General features: G+C 45.7%; 1 protein-coding gene across 3 annotated transcripts in view; it reads left to right on the plus strand.

The window, feature by feature from the left end:
• The first annotated feature begins 1,465 nt into the window (after positions 1-1,465).
• CABLES1 (Cdk5 and Abl enzyme substrate 1) overlaps positions 1,466-25,132 on the plus strand; it is a 117,040-nt gene continuing 93,373 nt past the window's right edge. Inside the window, exon 1 of one of the 3 annotated variants that reach the window (XM_019653889.1) lies at positions 1,466-3,545. In XM_019653889.1, the coding sequence (XP_019509434.1) occupies positions 2,563-3,545 (983 nt within the window). In that variant the 5' untranslated portion in view covers positions 1,466-2,562. The remainder of the gene's footprint in view (positions 3,546-25,132) is intronic. The other 2 variants (XM_019653888.1, XM_019653887.1) reach the window with 2 other exon arrangements.

The following is a 25,132-nucleotide window of genomic DNA, read 5'->3' on the forward strand; positions in this document are numbered from 1 at the left end:
ACACACACACACGCAGGGTAATCCTAAGGATTAGAAATATTCTGTGGCTGGTACACAGTAGGTGAACAGTAAATTATATCTCTCATCTTCCCATAATAGGATCACAGGAGCAGTTTGGAGGTTAAATAAATGTTGATTCTTGTTTGATGCTTTAATAAATATTTTAAATTAGTTTGCATATTTGTCATTTAAAAAATAGGCAAAGAGTTATATCAAATGGGCAAAGAAATGAATATTGATGGAAAAATTTTAATATCCAGTAGTGCTGGCAAGAAGGTAAGGAAGCAGATTGGAACTTTTTTTTTCTGGAAAGCCTTAGAAACATGATATGCTGCTTGACCCAGAATCTATTTGACCTAAGAAAAAAAATATTAAATGGTAGCAAGATTTAGAAAAACAAAAGATGTCACCACCACTCTCTTTATAACAGTAAAAGTGGAAATAACCTAAACATTCAATGTGGGCACAAGTTTAATAATTATAGTCTCTGTCAGTTGAACACTATGCAGTTATTTAAATGATGCTATATAAGAATATTCTAAGTGGAAAGATGATCACAACACAGCAAGCAAAAAATCACAAGACAAAAGCAGCCTGTTTTCACTTTTGTTTAAAAATACACACAGAACAAAAGTCAAAATTTTAACAGTTATTTCCATAGGAGATGAGATTGTTCGTGATGCTTTTTTTTCTACTTCTCTTTGCTTATCTTATTCTAGATATGTTCTGCAATTAACATATATCATTTTTATTATTTAGAAACTAGTGTTTTCTTTTACATGTGCAGAGTTGGTGTCTTTCATTCAACACTGCCTGCCAGCACAACCAGGCCAGTGGTAATGGAAAATAAGTTAATTGTAATAAAGAGCCTTGGAAGTTCCTAGGTAGTTAGTCAAACAAAGTAATTAAAATCCTAATGAAATTTCACAGAGCTGGTCACCTAGCTTTGACTTAGCTGCTGAAAGGCTGCTATAAATAGACACGGGCTTCAGTTTTTCAAAAGGCCTAAAAATGGCATAAAATAAAATATGAACAATTGTTCATGTGAAGGGCCATGTGCCATGTTTGTCCTCAGCAAATGTAACCTGAAACTCCCCCATATCTCATCCTCCAGGTTGGCTGCACATCTCTGGACCGGGTGTATTTACTCTCCATTACTCAATTTACTCTTCTGAACTTGAAATGGAGTGGAATTTCAATGTAGAGTTAGTTACCCATTAGCTCCAGGGCTAAATTTAAACCTTTAATTAAATTAATCCGTTGATCTTAAACATATTGCTTCTCCCTCAGAAACGTGTACAGAGGTTTCTTAGATGTCGCAGAGCTTAACCCAGTATGACGTTGATTTCTTATTGCGTTTGGGAAGTAGCCCAAACCGCATAGGGAAACCAGCACACGTTTTCGGATCGCTCCTGCCCCCCCCCAACTCACCCCATACCACCCTGGGGGTGGTTCTGGGGTATAGCATTCAGCGATTCTTCCCAGACCCAGAGCTGCAGCTCTGGGCAGGAACCTATCTTTATAGAATACATGGTAGGTACCAAACGGATGTTATCAAATGAATGGTAATTAACTGTACATATTGGTCCCAGTTTATATAGGAGGAAAGAGATCATAATCCACAAAAATTTGCAAGGTAACAAGGGGAAAAGAGGCGCGAGGCCATTTTAGCCCACCTCAGTCTTCATAGAAAGCAGAGCACATTCCAGGGCTAAAGTAAAAATGTATATTGGCCTTTGCTAAGAAAGAGATGAAAAGTGACAGCACCATCAAATGGGGGTCTGTAAATTAGTCTGGCTATATGTAAAATGTTCACAGGCTCGGGCTCTTAAGCACCCGGGGTGTGCTGCTTCCTCAGCCTGAGAATGAATGAGACACAACATCACACTGGTCAGCGACAGCTCTAAGCTGAGACTGTTGTAAGTTCACGTAAGGGGCTGTTGACCTACCCGTGTAACTAGTAACAAGGACTTATTTCTCAGGGCCCAACGGCAGCGCGGGGTCCAATTAACAAGCTCGAAGGCCAAATCTAGGCGTTGATCCAAATAAAAGTCCTGCAGACCCACAACTCATCGGGGACAATATCCTCACACCGTGCGTGACTCAAGGGGTTCTGCTCGCACCCCGAACTTCCAGGCTGAGCGCGCGGGGGAAACGTGCTCGCCTCTGGCTTGCCCCTGGCTACGGTGCGCCCCGACTCTCCCTGCAGGAAGCTCGGGCAACCAGGACGTCCCGGCGGATCCCCCACCCCGCCACCCCCTCGGCTTTCTCTTCCTCCTTCTCCGGCCCCTCGCCTCCCGCCGCCTGCCTCTGCGGCCGCCGCCTGCGGCTTTGTTTTCCTCCCAGGTTTCAGTCCCCACACGTGATACAGTGTTATTGCAAAGAGCGCTCCGGAGCGCGAGCGCGGGGCGCGCGCACCTATAAATACGGACACCCAGGCCCGCCGCGGGAGCACCCCGGGGCCGGAACCAGCAGGCAGCCGGTCGGCCGGAGAGCAAGCGAGCGAGCGGCGCGCGCGGGCCGGGGCGGCGGCGTCCCCCGCCCGAGCACCGAGGGGCGAGCATGGCCCGCCCGCGGGGGGGCCGGGCCGCCACGCCGCCAGCGCCCCGCGCCCTGCCCAGCCCGGGTCGCCGGCGCTCGCGCCCGCGGCTTAGCACTCGGGCGCCGCTAGCTTGTCGGGGCATCGCAGAAATATCGCCGCAGACGGACACAATGGCGGCGGCTGCAGCCACCCCCAGCGCGGCCGCCTGCAGCAGTAGCAACAGCGGCGGCGGCACCACCGACGCCGCGGGCACCAACGGATTGCAGCAGCGGCCGCAGCAGCCTCAGACCGCGGCCACCGCGCCGGCTCAGCCGCCGCCGGAGCCCCCCAGGAAGCCGCGCATGGACCCGCGGCGCCGACAGGCTGCTCTCTCCTTCCTCACCAACATCTCGCTGGACGGCCGGCCGCCGCTGCAGGACGAGGAGTGGGGCGGCGGCGAGGAGAGCGGCGCGGCCAAGTCCGGCGCGGGCAGCGCCTGCGGCGCGAGGACTCGGCTCAGCGTGCTCGCCGTAGCGGAGCGGGGAGGCTGCACCGCGCTCGCGGCGGCGGCGGGCACGGCGGCGGCGCTGGCAGCTGGCTCCGGTTCCTGCCTCCCGCAACCCTCGCCGCTGCCGGCCCTGGTCCCCGGCGGCCACGCGTCTGTTCCGGGCCTCGGGGTGGCCCGGGGGTTCGCAAGCCCCCTGGGCGCGGGCCGGGCGTCGGGGGAGCAGTTGCAGCCGCCCCGGTCGGCGCCTCTCGCCGCCTGCGCTCAGCTGCAGCTACCAGACGGGCAGGAGGAGTTGGAGGAGGACGATGCCTTTACCAGCGTGCAGGTGCCGGCTGCCGCCTTCCTGGGCTCCGGGACCCCCGGGAGTGGGAGCGGCAGTCGGGGCCGCCTCAACTCGTTCACTCAGGGAATCCTGCCCATCGCCTTCTCCAGGCAGACCTCGCAGAACTACTGCTCCCTGGAGCAGCCGGGCCAGGGGGGCAGCACCAGCGCCTTCGAACAGCTGCAGAGGTCCCGGTAAGTATCCAGGACACGACGCGCGCCTAACCATGCGTCCCTCTCCGCTCGCTCTTTGCTGCGGGACACGGGTGTCTCCCACCTTTCCTCCTGGCTTCTGCGGGAATCTCCTGGCTTCTGGCCCGAATTCCAAACCACAAGGGCACACTCAAAAGAGGGTATGTGTTCACAGAGAGTCCCCAGAGAGTATGTGTTCACACGTGTACACGTGTGTACACAGCCCAGCACTCGCAGAGCAGAAGCACCAAGTTCATACAGTGGGTCCGGAGTTAGGAGTTGCGGGAGATCATTAAAAAGCGGCACTAAACCCTCTCATCGCAAAGAGATCTCGAACTTCCAGAAACCTGGTTCAGACCCAGAGACGCGCTCGACCCACCGCAGGCGAAACTTAAGAGGGGCACAGAGCCGAGCGGTGGGTCGGGCCCGCGCGGCTCGGTCGCGTATGTGAGCCTGAACTTGTCGCAGACATATGGTGAATCGCTCCTGAGAAATTCATGTATGCGCTCAAGTATTACTGTGTCTCAGGAAAACTTAGCGTTTTCCTTTTCCTTTCCTAAAAAAATATTAAGTCCTTCTTACATTCCCTTGAACCGGGCCTTGGGGCTGGGGGGCAGGGGAGGATATAAGTCTTGAGTATTCTTTTTTCCATTCCAAGATGGATTTACTAGAGTTAGTTAAAAGCTTGTTGTACTTGCTAGCTTAAGTTATCTGCAGGTATTAGCAATCTTAGCAAAAACATGAAGTATTGGAAATTGGCTTATTTAGGAAATAGCTGGAGCTTGTCACCAAATATTCAAGGGACAGTTGGGAGTTAGATCTGTCAGGCAGTGGGACAGGAGATTGGAAGAGGATCAGAGTTGGGGGAGGGGGAGGTGGGGAATGCAGGCCTGTTGCCTGGGAGGGTGTATCCATCCTCCCTTATGAGTTAATAAGGCCTCCTATGCAGTTAGTTATACCACTGACTCCACCTTGGCTCAGATAATTTAACCTGGGGCCTCAGTTTCCCTTTCTGGGGGTTGGGACCTTGCCAATATTTTGCAGGCCTCAAGATGAGAAGGGAGAACATTTTCTGTTCCGCCTTCTCTCCTGTGATGCTCATCTGAAAGCTCAGGCTTGCTCTGGCCCTTTAAGTAAGAAAGTGGCCTATTGGAAAACTTAACTTCCTCCCCCAAGGGACAAATAGGGAAGAACAAGTTGGGCTCATTTAGAAGTTGGCTGAGTCTCTTTCTTCCCAAGTGGATGAAATCATGGCCCTGTCCAGTATGTAGCAGCACCTAGGCTACAGACAGGGGCATGGAGTGGGGGAAGCAGCCTTGTGATTATATGGATGAATTAGTGATGCTGGGCACAGGTGACAGCCTGGCCCTGGCATTTCTTGTTAGAGACATCTCGGCATTAGCCCAGGAGTGCACGGGAGGGAAATGCCTTCTGTTGGGGGTGAGTGGTATGCACTCAGCAGTTTCTGGGTAGTTCACTATTGCCACTTGACATCACTCACTGGCTCTTGTCTATAGCCTGAGCATAAACCCAGCTAGTCTAGAGGGTCATTGCAGGCATTGTAATAAACATACATGTTATGCTAAGCCAGTATGCAAGGCTGGCCTGTGCCATGGGTTAGATAGATATGTTCCTGTGCTAAGAGCAGCTGGAGATCAGATTACCTCATACTTTGTCTCTGAGAATCTCATTTAAGGGAGCATGGAGGATCGTCTGTGTTAGTGTTTCTGATCCAACCAGTAGCCAGATTTTAATCTCTGATCCTATCAATTTGAAGCTCTTAGATGTTTTATTGATCTCTCCCCACAACACACACATTAAGACGAGTTAGTCAATATAAGGCGCTTCCTTACCTGACAATCACATTCATCTTACTACTTCGGAATTTTCCGTCATTGGCAACGTGATAGGCATTAAAAAAAAAAAAATTACAGCTATCCACAGAAACAGCATCAAATTTAATGCACAGAGAGGAGCTAAATGGGTAAACCTTGATTTAAGAAAGGCCTCAAAGAGCTGGCTTGGCCACCAGCTGTTGGCGTGGCAGTGAACTTGAAATATCCTAGGATGCTTTGTCCCTTACACTGCCCTGCTTTCAAGAATTTTGTCAGGAGCATGCTGCTTTTATGATCACTCAAGAGTACGTTCACCTGCCTAGACAAAGCTTGATATAAAGTACAAACTCAAGGCCAGGGCCAGCCCAAAGAATGCTATTTGCTTTCTTGGTGTGCCTCCCACGGAGAAACCCTGCTAGCTTGGGTGGCTCCATATGCTCCTTCACGGATGTTCTCCTGGCATGTCATTTGAAAATCAAATTATGCTTTCCTTGGATTTGTTTCTTGTTATTTAAGGAATTCTACAGAACCTTGCTGCTCAAAAGCGTGGGCTCTTGGCTCTTCAGTGTCACTGGAGCTCTTAGAAATGCAACCTCTCAGGCCTCACTCTAGATTACATGAGTCCAGATCTGCATTTTAACAAGATCCTGATTGATTCATATACAAATAGAAATTTGGAAAGCATTGCCATAGTGTATCTGAAATCTGCCTTTCTTAATGAGCTTGAGATTTCATATATCAGGTTTGTTGCAGGTGTATAAAATCAGAATGATCCCGTGTGAAATCTTGAAAACCATTCTTTTTTGTTATTTACATCTGGGCAGTTGTGAAACCAATCACAACTATTGCTTTGACTTCCAAACTTTGAAATACAGAGGAAAATTTTTGTACCCAGGCCTGGCACAGATGTGTCGATGGAATGATGACACAGTCTCTGTGCTCTGGGTGAATATTTGACATCACATTTAATCCTCACGGCTATTCTTTCACAGACCCAGTTTAGCCTCAGCTTTGCTGCTATTTGCCAGTCTCCGTTGTAGTGTGTGGAAACCCAGGACAATGGGCCGAGAAGCAGGGACTCCACCCTGGGAAGCCAGCACGCTGGGGGTTTGCTCTTGGGCTAGGTGTCAGAAGTGGGAAGTCAAAAACATGCCTCATAGCTTGACATCCTGTCATATTTCTCTGGGCAGTGAACACTGCATAAGGAAGGTGTGTTTTAAGGTTTCCTTTCACTTTAAAATTTTTTTCTGAGGCAGCCGCTGGCAGCAGTCCTGTGTTACCCCACTTCCTAGATCTTCACAATGGCAGGCTGACGCCCAGAAGCACATAGTCTAGGCTACTCACCAGAAGGGTTAATCGTGACGAGGGTATTACTTTAAAATAACATGAGGGTTTTGCTTCTTAGGACACCTGAGTTGGTGTTGTGTCTTGTGGCATTAGGTCTTACATTGAAGGAGGCCACGTGGTGCAGAAGAGCCCCAGGTCTTGGGTTTGAATTCTGATACCACTACATGACCCAGGGCAAGTTAATTGGCTTTTCTGGGTCTGTTTCCTCCTGAGAGCTTTGGCTCATGTCTTGGGCTCTTTCAAGTGCTAATTGCACTTAACATTTATTATTGCGGGCTGACTGTGAATGGGCATGTAATAATCAATGCTTTATAGTGTCTGAGCTTCTCAAATGTAAATGTGTTTAGAATCACCTGGGGATCTCCAGAAAAGGCAGGTTTTGATGCTGTAGGTCTGGGAGGGACCTTGATTCTGCATTTCTAACTAGTTCCTGGGATGCAAGATGGACTGCACTTTGAGGAAGCAGACTTCAGGGGGACTTTTCATTGTTACTACTATAAGGTCAAGGAAAACGGCTCAGAGAGGTCACTCAGCATTGGGACAGAGTTCAGGCTCACTTAACACCCCACTGCTTTGCAGACTTGGAGCTCCTAACGACTTCTCCCTTGATGTTGCCCATCTTGGGTGAAACCTGGGTCATGCTGTAACTGTATTGTTGGTTTTTACGGAAAAGAAAAATACGAGCCTCGCGGAGACTAGGAGATCGACAACCAGAGTAAGAGAGGGGAATAGCACATTTGCTAACTTTGCCACCATCTTGCTTTGGGACTGCAGGCAAGTCACCACTTTGTGTGCTCCAGCGGTAAGCCACCTAAGCCCTCTGGATTTCAGAAGTCCGTAAAGGTCTTTGAGCTCCTCAGCAGTAAGCAAACCCAAGCTATTACTGAGCCATCTTTGCAGCAGCATGAATTATGGAAGCCAAAGCTGCAGTCCCAGGCCGGGCCAGGCTGTGGTCAGGATGAACGCTCCCCCAGGGGTCAGTGGAGGCCGTGCCCTGCCAGGGCCTGAGGTGAGCCGCTCAGGTTCACCTGCTGCCCTCCTCTTTGCAGACACAAAGCCGGTAATGGCATGAGTAAACTCAGAAGGGGAAATAAATCGGAAGCCTGCTCACTCTTGGCAAGTTCCCAGAGAGGGCAGCAAGTTCAATTGTGACCTTTTACCCTCCAGGAAGGGCGGGGGGAGCTGCCGCATGGCTCTGCGGTGTCCACGATGCTGTCCCAGGAAGCTCTGCCTGCCTGGACCTTTTTCCATGGGAAGGAGAGTTGCTAGGTAGAGAGAGGGCCAAGGGCAGGTGGCCTTTGGAATACACTGGGAAGGGAAGGTAGGTGAGGCCAGGGGAGGTGACATGATGTGGATCAGGAATGCCAAACCGGCACTTGGCAACCCTGGATTCTGGACCTTGCCCTGCCATGGCTAGTAACCCTGGACGTGTTGCCTCACCCCCTGCCCAGTCTCAGTCTCCTTATGGAATTAAAGAGTTGGGCCAGATAAACACTAGCTGCTCTTCCAGGTTGAGTGCTCTGAGAGTCTTAGAACTGTGGCCTGCTGCTGAGACCGGGATGTGTTTAGCTTGGGGATGTTTGGATAACCTAACCTTAGAATCAGATGCAGACGTGGTGTTAAGTTTGTTCCGTGTGGCTTCTTTGGCACGACTTGCACTAATGAATGAATGAATGGGTTTCCTTCAGTGTCTGGGAGAACTTTAAGAACATCTTCAGCTGTGCCCCCCCTGGCAGGGGAGGTGTCACAACTGGACTGACAGCTTTAGGAGGCCATCCAAGCTGGAAGCCACTGCCCTGTGAGGTGGTCAGCCCCTAACCGCCACCACCCGCATCTCAGAAGTGATCTGTAGTAACCTTCTCTGTTGCTGAAGGGCCTTCAGGTAAACCTGTGTTTACAAAAACCTTACGTTCGTAAACGAAGTACTTCTGTAGACATTGATTTCAGCCCCTAACAACACGGAGGGGCATGAATCCAAGGTCACAGAGTGGGTGGAGGGTGACCTAAGTGCTTTGTTATCTGTCAGGCATGTCGTGGGGAAATTCCAGCGTTGAGCCTTAATGCCTGTGTCATTTATTCAACAAACATTGACCATAGTGAACATCAAGCTTGAGAGGGCCACCGCGCCAGTCATGGGAGATAACAGACATGGTCCCTGTCTGTGTGGGGAGACTGTACATACACAGGCCATTGATTCCAGTGAGGAGTGCTTTGTTAGAGGGGAGCTCCTTGTTCGAGCCCCCGCCGGGGCAGGGACACCTCAAGCCCTCCCCGGTGGGACCTGGCTCAGAGCCTTGACATAGTATTTTTATCTAACAAACATCTCCCAGGCATTATTCTAAGTACTTTGTGGGGATTAAGGGAGTTCATATTTATAATAATCCTCCAACAGCACTACTTCGTCCCACCCGTTCTGAAGCACAGAGAGGTTAAGTGACTTTCCCAGGATCCCTCAGCCTGTATGTGGGAGCTGGGTTCTAAGCTGGCCATTCTGGTAGCAGAGTGTGTGTCCTTACCCACTTCACTGCCTGGGCTGTGGTTTGTGAGTCAGGCTCATTAAATGCTTGTCAGACTGGCGTCAGCTGAACTGGGCAGAAGGTAGCCTCAATGACCTATCAGGGAGCTGCTCAACCTGTGGATTCCTTATTTTGGTTTCTACTTTTCTGTCATTCAGGGAGTACCTGTATGTGGAGGAGCAAAGGAGAGTGCGTGGTAGACAGATCCTTGTGCTCCAGTCCTCAGTGCTGCCCAGCCCCTGGACTGTCCCTGCTCTCCTCGCCACACTTCATTCCGTCACCTGTGTTGCATCTGTTTTGCATCTGGTGCTTCCATGCCTTGTGCCTAGATTGTGGTGGAATAGGGACATGAGCCTGGCCCCGCCCCCCCTCGGCATTGTGTTTATGCCTGTGGCTCTATCACTTACTTTGTGACCAGGTTGTAATCCATGAATGGGAATAATACTACCTCTTTCCTGGGCAAGTTTCCATTGTTTGGACCCTCCTATCTTCTCGTCGTTACCCTTTCCCCTAGCCCAGGGGTCTGCAGACTGTGGCCCATGGGGAAATCTGCCCACTGGCTGTTTATAAATAACATTTTCTGGGAAACAACCCCGCCTGTTCATTTCTGTATTGTCTTTGGCTGCCCTTGTGCTCTAAGGACAAAATTGAGTAGTTGCGGCAGAGACCACATGGCCCAAAAAGCCTAAACTATTCGTTCTCTGGCTCCATACAGAAAAAGTGTGTGACCCCTGCCCCAGTCCATTGCGTTGTACTCTGGAGGTGAGCATGGCGCATTGGTCCCTTCCGCCCACTCTCACTGTCCTTGCCTTCTGGAGGCTCATGGCTTCTGTGTGGACCCGCCAATACTTTCTCCCCTGGCTGAAACCCACACCGATCCTGTCAGTGTTAAATTCCTTGCATTTCATGTGAGGCAGCTGTGGCTACCCCCTGGCCACCATTTTAACCCCCCTGCTCTCCTGGGGATTATACCCGTTTTGGAGCTATGGAGATTGAGGCTTGGAAGGGTTAATAAAACTTGCCTGAGGCCTCATAACTGGAATCTAGAGGTAGAATTTGAGCCTGGTTTCCCTGGCTTCTAAGCTGGGTTTCTGCTAAACCCAGTAGTAGTATGCTGTAGCTGGCTCCTAGGGGCCTGCAGTTGGACATGGTGGGAGTATTTACACCACAGGAATCAGCCAAGTTTACAAGTCAGGGCTTTTTTCTTTTTTTTTTTTTTCCTTCCAGAGAGCTAGTTTACCAGCACGTGTACCAAGCGCTACACCACACATTTTTTTGTTCAGTTCTTCCCTTGAGGGACTGGGCAAAATGTCACCATCAGAGGAAGAGTGTTGAAAACCAGACGTTTTTATAAGAATCTATTACTTGACATAATTTTGTGATTCCCCAAGTTTCATCATCACCGATTTTTCCACCTCAAAAAAATATCTGACCCCCTCAAATTTCATCATACATGCAATTTAAAAACCAAACTTTTCACTGACACTGTGGGGCTCAATATTACATTTACATGTAGGAATCATAAAATCATTCATTAGCCCTTACTCTTCTTTACAAACTGTGTAATGTTGTATTTTTATTTTTGATTAGTTTTTAAAAGCCTCCAAGAATATACATTCAATCAGTTTCTTAGTTTCTTTTCCCCCTTTTTGTTTGTGTTAGCATTTTGGATAATTGCATTTGGATAATTATATTTATCCAATGATTAATTATCATTATAATGTGGTTTGGGGTTTATTGCTGCACATTTAGTCACAAAGACAAAACCTTATAAAACAGAACATGCAAATGCTAGAAGTTTAGGACTTGGAACATTGTAATAATGTGTGTGCATGAAAGGGCCTAGTCTTGTCCCTGATTTAAATGCCAGGTATACTTAAATCTAAGTTAAATTTCGTGATAAATAGATGACAAACCATTCAAGAGACTAATAAAATAATCGAGAATGCCAAAGATTTCTACGTGCCTAGCACATTGATTTTTATGTTAAAGCACTTTATTCATTGACCCAATGATTTATAAAGCAAAATGTCTTCTTTGATTATCTTAGGGAGGAAGGGAGGGAGTCGGGGTGGGAAATGTGAAGGACTGAAAGAAAGGCAAAGTCTATAGTTTTTTGCTTATGACAAAACTTGGCATGTTAGTGTTTGAAATGGTTGATCTGATGTTGAAAGCTAATTCTCAATGAAGTATTATGTCTTATTGAGTTGAATAAAATTTGCTTTTGAGAGAGAATAGTGAAGAAGGAAGATGAGATTACAAATGTTCAAGGTAATTGTGTGGGTAATTGAGGCGTTCAATTTATCGTCACAAAACGAACATCTGATAACACAAGTTCTATTTACTTGTTTAGAACTTTACAATTTACAAAGTGATTTCCTATCTATTATTTCATCAAGTGATTTTAAAAAGGCAACGTGGTAGCTATTTTCTAGATTAGAAAGTCAAGACCATGAAGAACTAAGTGACTCCTCCATGGTCAAGTACTTAATATGTGGCAGAACTGGAATTTTGAAACCTATGTTTTCTAATTCTAAGTTGAGAGTTGGGTTTTTTTTCTCTCATTTTTTTTGCAGTATCATTGGTTAAAAAAACATATAAATTAAGGTGTACAACATTACAATTCGATATCTGTCTACTCTATTGTGTGCTCACCACCAAAAGTCTATAGTTTCCAACCGTTCCATATATTTGACCCCCATTTCTCCCTTCTTTCACCCCCTTAACTCTCTGGTAACCACCATTCTGTTGTGTGTATCTATGAGTTTTATTAGTTTTGTTTTATTAGTTCATTTGTTACTTTAAGTCAGGACTTTTAAAACAAACAAAAAACTCTACCATAGCTGTACCATTTAAGATAAACAAAGAACTCTGTTAAAGTGCTGTAAAATTTTATTCTCTTTACTGCCCCAAATCTTCCACTTGTATATTAGCTAACCTCAAGAGAACTAAAATGCTAGGGCCTCATCCATTTCAGACCTATGGGTTAGAGTCAATCAAGGTCAGTATGTTAAAGTACAAAGAAATATTGTGCTATAGTTTTGGCCAGCCAGCACCTTCTCATCAAGCCCGGATGCTGATTTTCATGTGATAACCTCTGGGGCAGGCCAACAGAACCCTGGTTTGGAGCCCAAGTTGTGGAAAATTTTCCCAATAACGACAGCTCTCTCCAAATCATAGTTTTGGCGTTAGTTCCTCCTTTCAGGCACCCCTGCGGCCCGGCCTCCTTCTCAACAAATTGGGTGAACAGATTCAAGAGTAGAAAGACCAGCTTTGGAGTCAGCGTCTGCCACTTAGTGGCACCTTTTGGGCAACTCATTTAACCTCTCTGAGCTTCAGCATCCTTACCCATAGAATGGGGATAATAATTCCTGCCTTTTGGGGGTGTTACAGCATTAAAATAAGAATGGAACATGAAGTCCCTGGCAGAGGTGTGGCTCTTGGTGGTTGATCAATAAAATTGTAGCTGTTAATTCTGTTCACAATTGTGCTGCGCCCTGCACTGTCAAGAAGCAGTTGAGGGGGCCGGCCGAGTGGCGCGTTGGTTAAGAGTTGGCTTGGGAGCGCAAGCTCTGAGCAGCAGGGCCCCGGTTCGGATCCCACATGAGGGCCAGTGATGCTGCGCCCTCTACAGCTAAGATGGTGAACAACAGCTCGACCTGGAGCTGGGCTGCCGTGAGTTGCCAGCGTCAGCATAGGCTGCAGCCCCTGCTGCAGTGGGCTACCCTCAGCTGCTGTGAGTGGCCGGCAGCGGTTGACTGCCTCAGCTGGGAGGAGCGCAATGATAATGCCAACATGGACCAGTGAAGCGACGTCCTCCACAACTAGACTGAGGAACAAAAGGACAGCAACTTGTCAGTTTCCCTCCCCCAATTCCCCAATAAAATCTTAAAAAAAAAAAAAGTAGTTGAGAAACTTAGCAAGGCCTGCTGAGGTCATTGGGAGCAAAGCTGTTTGCTTTGGTGGAGCTAATGCTATGGTACACTAAACAGATAATGTGCTGCGTTGTTTTAATTTTAAATAGTAGTAAAGTAAAATTGGAGCAGCAAAGGAAAACAATGCCCCCTCCACTAGGTGCTGCATTTTGCCCCTAGTTACACTGGAGTCTTGACAATTTCCATTGCCAAAATAAAGGTCTTGGGGTTAGGGAAGCCAGAAGGGGTGAATTGACATGTTCAGCGTTGTATCCTTAGAGCAGCAAAGTGGTGAGGTTAAGAGTGACTGCGGATCTGGCCCAGATGTAGGCACACGGAGGATGTTGCCCTGCCTGGAGGATCTCTGCTGGGGCACACGTGAAGGGAGGAGAGGGTACCTCCAAGGGCAATCCTGGAAGATGTACCTTGGCTCACTCCCTTTGCAGAAGCCATGGCCCTCATTCTGTGGTCTTTGTGCTGCTTGCTTGGGCCCTTTTTCTAAGCAGAATACCCCCAGAGTGTGAGGGCTCCTGTGGGATCCCTGGGCCCCGTGTGGCCATGGCACAGAGTCAGTTGTATGCTACTCTGGTGAATAGGCCTCACCTTACCCCCTCTCCGACCTCCACATCTCCTCCCTGTTCACAAGCCCGTCTGCATCTGGCCCCTACTTCCTGTCTTTGAGCCCCTGGTTAGATGGAGCTGGGCTTTCCAGGGCTCCCAGTGGAGCCCCCTTGGTGTTGGGTCAGCAGCAGCCCGCACCCTTCTACATGCCAGGTTGTTCACACAGCTCTGGTGACAATCCGATGCTTTGGTGGTTCAGAGGTTACTGGGGCCAATGCCCAACTTCCAGAAGAGAAGGAGAATTACAGCCCAAGGCAGCTGGGTTCCCATCCCTGCAGTGGGAGCCTGTGGCTGTCCTGGAGATGGCCCTTGAGCTGGGCCTGCAGTTCGGCATGATGGCACAACATGCTGAATACTCAGTTATGGAGGTGAGTTTTATTTCAGAGGAAGGGGGCAGGCTTTTGAGTAGGGACAGGTGTAAGCAGAGCTGGGTTTTTGGCAGCTGGAGGCAGGTTAGCTGGAGGAGTAATTGCAGTGCCTTTTGGAGTCGTCGTTGTCATTTCAGAAAGATGAACTTGTGCACATCCAAAATTCTCTGTTCTAGGGAGTTCACTTATTTTTATACATATAGAATTTTAGAAAGAGTTTAATGGGGTTCATGAACACCTGTAAATATCTCCCTGAGACAGGAAGGTCAGCAAGGAAGCCGGTGTGGGAGTCCCAGGGAAAGATGGGGCCTGAGTGCAAAGGTAGCGCAGAGGCTTCTGATCATCACTTGTCACTGGTGCTTGGTAACCACATGGATTCAGGGCACATCCCTTAGTGGCACCACTTCCTATAGTCCCTGAAGTCCTTTGGGTCACCCACCTCTGCAGCTGTTGTGCGTACTGGGTTGAATAGTGTCCTCCAAAATTCATATCCACCTGGAACCTCAGAATGTGACATTAATTGGAAATAGGGTCTTTGCAGATGTAATTAGTTAAGATGAGGTCCTACTGGAGTAAGGTAGGCCCTAAAGCCAATGACCATTGTCCTGTAAGAAGACCACAGGAGCACACAGAGACAGGAGAATACCATGTGAAGACAGAAATGGAGATTGGAGTGATGTTTCTACAAGCCAAGGTATGCCAAGGATTGCCAGCAAGCACCGGCATTGCAAAGAAGCAAGGAAGGACCCTCTCAGAGCCCCCAGAAGGAACCAGCCCTGCTGTCACCTTGATTTTGGACTTCTAGCCTCCTGAACTGCGAGAGAATGAATTTCTGTTTTTTGAAGCCCCCCAATTTTTGGTGATTTGTTATGGCAGCCCTAGGAAATGCATCTCAGAATTAGAGCTGGGATCCGGGTCTCTGCCCAGATGGACTAGACTTCCTCTCCTTGGCCAGCGGGATTGGACAGAAGTCCCAATGGAAACAAGAGCCTGAATTGGGGGCATGTGTAGGTGGCTGAGACACCGTGGAATTTGGGGGGAATAAAACCTAAGCTCGGTGTTGAACAATTCTGTTTTTGTTCAGTTCTTTGGCATGCGTCAGTCTTGGAATGTGGTCTCTGGACCAGCAGCACCTAGGAGCTTGTTAGAAGTGCGATTTCCCAGGCTCCACCCCAGACCTCCTGACTCAGAAACTCTGGGGGTGGGGCCCAGCAGTCTGTCTCTTCAAGCCCTCAAGGTGTGTCTGGGGCCCATTCAAGTTTGGGAATAATTGCTGTAGACAAAGCCTCATGTGTGTCAAGCTTTACTGTACCTCCTAGAAGATGTGAATAGTGCTGGTGTTACATTAAATGTTTATTTTGCTTCAGGACATGTATTCTAGCACAAATCAGTGGACATCATCTGATGCAGGGCTCTGCTGTGAGCCCAGGTGCTTCAGGTTCGAGCGCCACAGGACCATTACATTCATCACTCCTTTTCTGCCCCAACATGGCCACACTATTGATCTGGTGAACATCTAGACGCGGGTCTAATGAATTCCTTTTACATTAGCTTTCCCTGCCTCCTGTCTGGTGTATCTCTGCTCTCATTGTATCCTAAAGCATTTTATATTTACCTTTATTTTACAGTCTTAGCAGTTTTCTTCAAGTATTCAAATAGATACTCAATTGTTGAAAGCCTTTGCTACATGCCAAGGACTGGGGATACGATGAGACACCAGAGAGATGTGGTTCCTGCCATCAGATCTTAGTGTGAGAGATGGACCAAAAAAAGAAAAGCAACTTAATAAAAGGAGGCACAATAAATTCCGAAGAGGGAGTCGTTGAGGTCTGTGAATGTCTGTCAGACGCAGTGGCCATGAAAGGCCTTTCTGAAGAAGATGAGAAAGCAGTTAGCCACCTAAGACAGCACATGGGTTGCAGCACTGGGAACTGTGTGTTCCAAATGGGAACATGCTTGATGTGTTTCAGGAAGAAAAGGAAGGCCAGGGTAGTTGGAGCATGGTGAACTCAGGGCCAGGGAGAGCCGAGGCCCAAGAATTGGGCGGGACCAACAGAACACCAAACCTTGTAGAACACGGTGGAGAGTTCTCACTGTGTTATAACCACGTGGAAGCCCTAGGGGAGTGTTACGGTGGGGAGTGGTATGCTCTGGCTTACCTTTGAAGGTTCTGCTGATGGCTGTATGGTGAAGGGATTAAAGGAGGACCGGCATGGAAGTGGGGAGACATTTGGGAGCCTCTCTTGCTTCCAGGGAATGTCCTGCTGAGAGACACGGTGGCCTGGACTAGGGTGGAGATGGTCAGGAGGTGATGAACGCAAGGTGCGTTTTGGAGACAGAATTGACAGAACTTGTGGGTAACTTGGGCCGTCCTTGCCATCGTGCAGTTTATTTCTAGCTGGAGAGAGACTCTTGAATAATCACCCAGCAAATGCTAAGAATGCAGCTGTACTGCGTATTATAGAGGGGAGATCCTTGGTCCTGTTGGAGCCGTAATAAGCACCTTGGTGGGTTTGATTCAGTTGTGGTGGGGAAGACTGGTTTCTGGGGGTGACTACTGAACTAGGGCCTAAAGGATGAATAAGGCCAGGAAGGACTGGTCAGACCACAGGACCAGCGGCAGACTTCCTAGTGGGAAGGAGAGGGGAGCCCTGGAGGAGGTAGGTGAAGGGCGGTGTGTCTGCAGCACAGAGCGAGGAGGAGAGCGAGTGAAATAAGGGTCATGTGGAGGATTTTGAACCTGCATCATGAAAGTAGTCAGAAGCTATCAAAGGGCTTTCAAAACCAGGTGGAATCAGAACGGGACTTCTGTTCTGAAAGGACTGTGCTGCCGCCGTGGGGAAGAGGAGTTAGATGTGGGAAGCCGCAGATGGGAGGAAACCAGAAAGTTGATTGCAATAGTCCAGGCACGAGGTGGCGGCCTCTTGGACTACAGTGGTGGTGATGGGGTTGGGGAGAACTGGGCAGATTCCAAAAGATTTAAGAGGCAATGGGGTGGACTTGGAGATGGATTGGCTGTGGAGGGCGGGGGAGACAGAGGCATCACGGGAGACCCCTCTTAGTGTGTAGACTGATTGGATGGCACTGCCATCCTATGACATGGAGGCGTGTGTGGCACAATGCAATACTGTGAGTTTAAAAAATACTACCTACGAGAAAATGATAGAACTGAAGATGACCCTATTTCTTTTCATCGTCTTTATTTTTTTCCTCTAAACTTGCCCTTTACTCTCCAAATAGCTCGAGGTATTTGTAGGGTCATATATAACTTTTTGAGTGATGATGTCCATAGGGACATTTTCCTTTTCCTTCCAAAGTGGAGAATGATGTTTATACTTACAGAGAGATCATGTCAAGTTTTATGCTCATTCCTAACTTTTTTTGGCCTAAAAATTCTAATACTACCTTTTAAGGTAAATGTTGAGTATATCAGTTTCAAATAAATACTCCAAATCAGATTTTATTCATTTAATTTCCATTAAAGACGTATCATTTCTCTCATTACAGAAAAAAATAATACCTTGAGTGAGATCATAAGATTTTTCTCGAGTTCAGCTTGCACATATTTGCAACTAATTACCAGGGGCTGAAGTCTGCGTGATGCTGACTGGAGAATATAGGTTTGTTCTCCAAGAGAAAAAAAATGCCTTTGCAAAACTGCACGATGTTCTGCAACAGTAACTAAACAAGTACCCGGTTTCCACATGATTTCAAACTTCACAGGAAAGCTGGGATGCAGTCCTAATATTCCAGCAGCTATTGCATCTTTTCTTTGTTTTATTGGTGGTTTTTTGTAATACAGTAGTCCCCCCTTATCTGCGGGAGATATGTACCAACACCCCCAGTGGATGCCTGAAACCATGGACAGCACTGAATTTTGTATTCACTGTTTTTTCCTTACCATAAATACCTGTTATAAAATTTAATTTATCAATTAGGCACAGTAAGAGATTCACAACAATAACTAATAATAAAGTAGAGCAGTTATAACAATACATTGTAATAAAAGTTATGTGGATGTGGTCACTCATGTCGGGGGATCCCTTACTGAAGTCTTCGTATAGTAGGCTCGGTGCTTTCTGGCACAACTCATTGTCATCAGTCAGAACACATTTTCTGTTCATGCCTTCCACGCACAAATTTAACGCCTTTTCCACTTTAGCTAAGCACTTATCACACACTGTGGCTGTAACTTTTGCAGTTAGAGGTGCGACAGTAAAACTAGCATGAATTTCTCTTTTTTTCTTCACAATTTTATGGATATAAGATTTGTTCTTATCGTAGATCTCAGCAATTTTAACATATGATATTTTTTCTGAAGTCGAGAACTTTCACCTTTTCACTTAAAGGAAGAACCTTATGGCTTCTCACTGGCGTATCCGAATTGCCAGTATCACCACTCTTGTGCTTTGGGGCCATCGTTAAGTAAAGTAGGGTTACTTGAACACAAGCTCTGCGATACTGCAACACCTGATCTGATCACCAAAATGTCTGCTAAGTGACTAACGGATGGGAAGTGTCTATAGTGTGGAGATGCTGGACAAGGGGATGATTCACATCCCGGGTGGGACAGAGTGGGATGGTGAGAGATTTCATCATGTTACTCAGAATGGCATGCAATTTAAAACTTAGGAATTGTTTATTTTTGGAACTTACCATTTAATATTTTAGGACCACTGTTGACCATGGGTAACTGAAACCATAAGAAGCAAAACCGTGGATAAGGGGGCTACTATAATGGCATGCTTATTGAACACAATTAACATTATGAGCTATGAAGCCATATGAGTGTGACCTTAGGTAAATTCTGTAATCTCTGAGCGCCTCAGTTCTCATTTGTGAAGGGGAGGAAATAATATTTAATAATCAGATACCTCATAGTATGACTGCCAGGATTATATCTGAGGATTTCTGCAAAGCATTTAGCACAGTGCCTGGCAGATAGTTAGTTCTCAATAAATATTCAATGTGACGCTTATATCCCAGAAGCTCTGCTGGTACTCTGTGTGATTTGTAGAGGCTGACGTCGCCGCACAAATGAGGGATCCTGTCTCACCCTGAAGACCACGCTCCTGCCACTGTGTTTTAAATTGCCTTTGACACGTGTAATGTTTTATCCAAACAGGTTTTTTACCTCCCTGAGCAAAACGGATTCTGTTTTAGGATCCAGCTGGTGTTTCTTGACACTGTACTGTTGAATACTTTCACTGTCTAAGAATATATGCTAATGTTTGTGTCATTTACCTATCCAGCCCATGTTTGACTATGGATGTGTCAATGGCAGTTGCTATGTGTATATAGAGTAACCAAACTAGATTTTTTTTTTATTTGACCCTCCAAACGCAAGTGAATAATTGAGGCCATGCAGTTGAAAGAGATGGGAACGATATATTTAAATCCACGCATCCACTTGGCTATACCCTCACTGCAAGCTATATTTCACAGAGCTGGAAAGAATTTATTTTAACCTGTAGAGCTTATTAAGAGGTGCGACATTTGTTATGTGTAACTTTAATTTTTTGGGAGCCAGGAAAATAAAAGTCAGGACTGGCATATAAGAAACATGCAGGCTGGTAAAATCTGGGATTAAAAAAAATATTTACATGGGAGTTCAGCTTTGATTTTATATTGTCACAAATTAATACCAGATGCCTGCATTTCAGACAGGCTCCCAAGCTGGTCCGAGAATGTGAGTTGGAAAACAAATCACTTTGCCATTTGGAATGCTGATTGATATTTTAGAAGTTTCTTTTTGTTTTCAAAGGGAAAATAATGCATATTACAGGCCCAGCAAACAGAACTTTTATAAATGACAACAAGAAGATACCCAAGGGAGGAAGTCTCCAGTTTCTTTTTATAACCCTGACAAAAGTAATTGAGGTGACATTTTATTAGCATTGGCATCTCCCACTTGCACTGGGAGCTAGTTCAGCCTTGTGTGGCTATGTCCAGAGCTAGTAGCTTCATTTCCACTTTCCTTCAACCTCAGGTCAGACAAGAAACACAAGAGCACTTCTGTCTGGGGCATCTAGCCTCATGTGGTCTCCATGTGGCAGGAACCCAGGCTCGTGGGGTGGCTTGCACATTTTCCCCCTATGGTTAAAAAATGTGGCTTTTAGTTTTGAGTCTTAGGCTTGGTCTCAACAGTGTCCCATTATCCTACAGGCTGTTTTTCTTGCTGGCATTTGAATGACTTGTAAAATAAGTTTCAAATAGCCTGACACCTCTGCCGCGTTCCTTGAATACTTTCTAAAAGGTGCTGCTGTGTAAGAATATATGCCGATTTTCCCATTTGAGTTGTTGGAGTGTTGCTTGGACAACCAGGAGAGTTGAGTCTGGATTCTGATTCCACTTCTTGCAGTTCTCAATAAGTTGAGCACTGACGTTCGTGCTGTCAGACTTTGGTGAGAATCACTGTCTGAGGCTCATCCTGGAAAAGAAGAATGTCAGAGCTGGGTGGTTGGAGGATTACAGCAGAGAAATGGAGTGAACTTGCTCCATGGCCCCTAGATGGGCCCTAGTCTTTCCTACAGCAGCTGGGACATAGACTTTCACATGGATGAGAAGGGACCTCAGAGAGGCCCAGAGAGGTGAGGCTGCCATACACTCCTGAGCTCCATGGACACTGGCATGAAAGGATGAGAGCCCTCACCCCTGCACACTGGGGATAATATTGGCCAAAGTCTTCTCAGTTTTGGATGGCTACTCAGAGGATGCCAAGACTGTGTATTCCAAGTACTTCTGCATTTCCTCTGTAGAGCTCGGCATCTGAACTTTGTCGTCCTATGTTAGCGCCTTTACTTTAAGAGAGTGAATTTGTATTATAAAATTTTTAGCTTATATAGTTGATTCTCATTACTTGCAGTAGTTGTGTTCTATAAAGTCAACATGAATGCTGAGCTAGCTACAGACACTGAATACTGAATATTGAACCATTGTTCCCAGAGGCAATTCAGGGTTGGATTCCTGTGAGCCTCTGGTCACATTTTCATCATCCAATCAATTAATAAACTTGTTTTATGTGTGTTTCTGTTTAAAGATACATTATTTAATATATATTGCTAATTCATTAACATTGAACTCACAGCCAAAAGTAACTCATGCCTGAAGGAAGCTTCTCTCACACATTATTTTCTCTGTTGGCCTCACTGCAGCCATCTTGCACTTAGCAACACTAGACGGCACTTTAGTACTTTGCCTGGAGGCTATTTTAAATGGCAAAATCGTCAACAAAAAGCACAAAAATGCAAAAACATGGCACTAAAATTACTACACAAAGGACACTTATTTTCAGTAGGAGAGCTGAAACAAGAAGACAGAGTCTCATCTTGTCTCAGCTGTTTAAATTTTTCCCTGCTCCGCATGTGCACATGTCTGTGAATGACTGAAAGAGCATCAAGCCTTAATTTTGGAGTTGCAAGTAAGTTTCAGCAAGTAGGTGACTTTGCAGTTGTGAAATCTGCAAATAATGAGAATCAACTGTACAGAAGTCTCCCCTTATCCATGGTTTTCCTTTCCTCAGTTTTAGTTACCCACAGTCAACTGCGGTCCTAAAATATTAAATGAAAAATTCCAGAAATAAACAATTCATAAGTTTTGAATGGCACGCTGTTCTGAGTAGCATGATGAACTCTCACTATGTCCCGCGTCATCCCACCTGGGATGTGAATAATCCCTTTGTCCAGCACGTCCACACTGTATATGCTACCCAACTGTTTGTCACGTAGTAGCTGCCATCTTGGTTATCAGATTGACTGTCATAGTGCTTGTGTTCAAGTAACTCTTACTTTTCTAAATAATGGCCCCAAAGCATGAGAGTAGTGATGCTGGCAGTTGAGATATGCCAAAGAGAAGCCATAAAGTGCTTCCTTTAGTGAAGTACGTATATAGGAAAAAACATAGTATACATAGGGTTTGGTACTATCTGTGGTTTTAGGCATCCACTGGGGTTCTTGGAATATATCTGCCTCAGGCAATTGCGGACTACTATACTTTATTCAGGTATTTCGTAAGTACGTGCTGTGTGCTGGAGGCTTCCCAAGACTGGGATATCTTGGAAGGAACCTGTTTTCTGTTTTACAAAGGTCTGCCCCATTCATTCTCATATTTATTCCTGATAACACCCTTGAGGAGGAAGGGCTGACTTTATTGTCTTCCCTTTATTGATGAGAAAACCAAAACCCAGAGAGCTGACGTGACTCAGGGTCCCAGCAGAAAGTAGAGTACGACTAAGAGCATACATTTTGCAGCTAGACTTAGGTTTAAAATCCTGATTTTGCTGCTGTGTGACTTTGGGCAATTTATAAATAAAATAAAACCTTCCTGACTCTTGGTTTCCTTATTTGCAAAATAAAGGTAGTATTAACACCCAATATGTGGGGTTAAAGTGAGAATTATGTGAATTAATTCATATTTAGTACTTAGATCTGTGCCTGGCACATTGTAGACCCTCTGTATGCATTAGCTGTGATTGTCATTTAGCATGCGAGGTACTCATGAAGTGTTTGTTGAGTCAATCAATGATGACTCTAAAAATTAGGGAAATGCTAAAGTGTGGTTGTAACTGCACGACTCAGAGCCAAGAGGAGATTTTGCAATTTTCCAGTCCTTTTGATCCATTTGGGTTACCTACTTCAGACTTGGAAAATCTGTTTTAGAGCTTTATTCATCTGGTTTGACTGTCAGCAGTCAGCAGATTAAACAGACTTTTGTCAAGTCTGTGTCATGATGAGTGGACAGGTAATCAGATTGGTAAATATTAGTGGGCACCTGCTGGGAGCCAGGCAACTTGCTGGGTTTTAATTCAAGTAATAGAAGACAAGAATATGAGATGTCACAAGGCAGAGCATAATTAAGGCATGTAAAGAGCAAACTTCTGTGTCACCCCAAAACCTCCATCTTTACAGCTACTAAAGTGTGTTTGGAACTGCCAGAAGTGTCCTTCCCTTCCTTCTGCTTAGCATCTGGTACAGATATTAGTATAAAAGCAGTTGCATGCCCCATAGGAATAGGGAGACCACATCATGTGGAGGTTCCCCAAACTGGAGTCATTCCCAGACCCATCAGACATGTACCTTTCTAAACTGACCTCAGGCAGCAAGTCTATCTCCTTGGTAATGCCTTTCATGTCACCAGCAGGAGATAATTACAAAGGACTTGATTTCCACATCTGTATAATTATGGTATGGTAGTGATTTGGAAAAATAAATTCTTTATCTTCTTTCTGAAAGACCCACTCTCGGGCAGTCAAGTTACTTTCTGCATTTGTTTTTCCCTCCCCGGACCCAGGTCTCACAGTTGAAGGGCACAAAATTAATCTTTTTGTGGGATGCTTCAGCTAGGGACAAGTACATAGGGCAGCAGACTATGAGAGCAATGTAGGAAATTCCTGTTTGCTTTCTAGAAATGGAGTTTGGAATTTTCCAGCCCTGAGGGGTAAGGTGACTATTTTTATGCTTACAAAAATTGCAGACCTAAATTCATATTTGTCCTGTTATCTAATATTAAGCTTTGCTTTGCCTAACCTTGTTGCATTCATAAATATAAGCTTGACAGGGTTCTCTTGTTAGAAAATTCCTATTCCCTTAAGAGGGAAGGGCACCTTCCTATAAGCAAGTTTTCTGTGACACATTTTAAGTAGACCATTTACCTTGAATAGTTTTTTCTACTGTATACACTTTTTTTTTTATCAGTGAACAAGTGATTCTTTCTTCTGTGTCTTTGTTTATTTAGCCTGAGGCAATGGTGTGAGCTACACAGCTAAATAGATTCCAGTCAGATGATCATGGCAGTGTGAGCTTATAAAAGACATCTGTTTAAGTTTAAAAATAAATAATTAAAACACATGCACAGACAAAAGGTTGTTGCTTCTAGCCTGATTAAAATCAGTCTGCTGTTACAGAGGCTCTTTATGTTTTTCTCAAAAGAATTTATGATTTTTTTTCATTTCATTTAAAGATAAAAATTTAGGTAGAGAAAATGATAAAGGTTTGAAATTTTTTTCTTTAACTCATTGTCAAGTTACACAGTTAAAATATCCTCACATGGGGCTAGGATCCTTTTGTGTCTCGGGTGAAGTGTTAGGTAATTCTTGTCTGTGGCTACTCTGAAATTACCTAAATAAAATAAAATCCTTCCAAGCAAGGACTTTCAAAAAGATATGTTGATTTTCAAGTAACTATTGGGTTGTCAGAAAAGTCATGACATATTTTGTGTATGTTTTTCAGAGGTCATTTATTTGTATAAAGAACAAAGATCAATCAATGATATATTGCCTGTTTTGTTCGATAACCTTTTTGCCATCTTTCAGTGAGCTTCATAATTCCTTGTTCATAGAAGGACCTGTCTTTATTTGCGAAAAGCTGAACAAGGTGCTGATTTACAGCCTCATCTGAATTTAATGTTATACCACGCAAGGAGTTTTGAAGAGAGCGAAACAAGTGGAAGTCTGTCAGTGCAAGGACAGATGAGTATGGTGGGTGTGGCAACACATCCCATCCGAGCTCCAATAATTTTTGACAGGTGATCACACTTGTGTGTGGTCTCATGTTGTCACGATGGAACACAACTCCTTTACAATGAACAAGCTCTGGACGTTTCTGGATGATGGATTCGTTCAAACTGTCCAACTGCCGACAGTACACATTCGAATTGTTTGGTTCCTTGGTAGGAGCTCAAAAAACACAATACCTTTAAAAGCCCACCACACTGAGAGTGTAACCTTCCTCTGATGAAAATCTGCTTTCGATGTCGTTTGAGGCAAATCATCATGTCGGGACCAAGACCATTTGCATATCACATTGTTGTAAACAATCCACTTCTCATCACCAGTTATCAGTCGCTTCAAAACAGGATTGTTTTCCTCATGTTTAATGAGCATATTGCAGATGTTTATACATGCCATCAAATGAACTTCTTTGAGTTCATGTGGAACCCAAATATCGAGCTTGCTTACGTATCCCAGCTTCTTCAGGTGGTCGAGAACGCCTG

This window comes from Hipposideros armiger, unplaced genomic scaffold (genome assembly GCF_001890085.2).
Source record: "Hipposideros armiger isolate ML-2016 unplaced genomic scaffold, ASM189008v1 scaffold_209, whole genome shotgun sequence".
Lineage (NCBI taxonomy): Eukaryota > Metazoa > Chordata > Mammalia > Chiroptera > Hipposideridae > Hipposideros > Hipposideros armiger.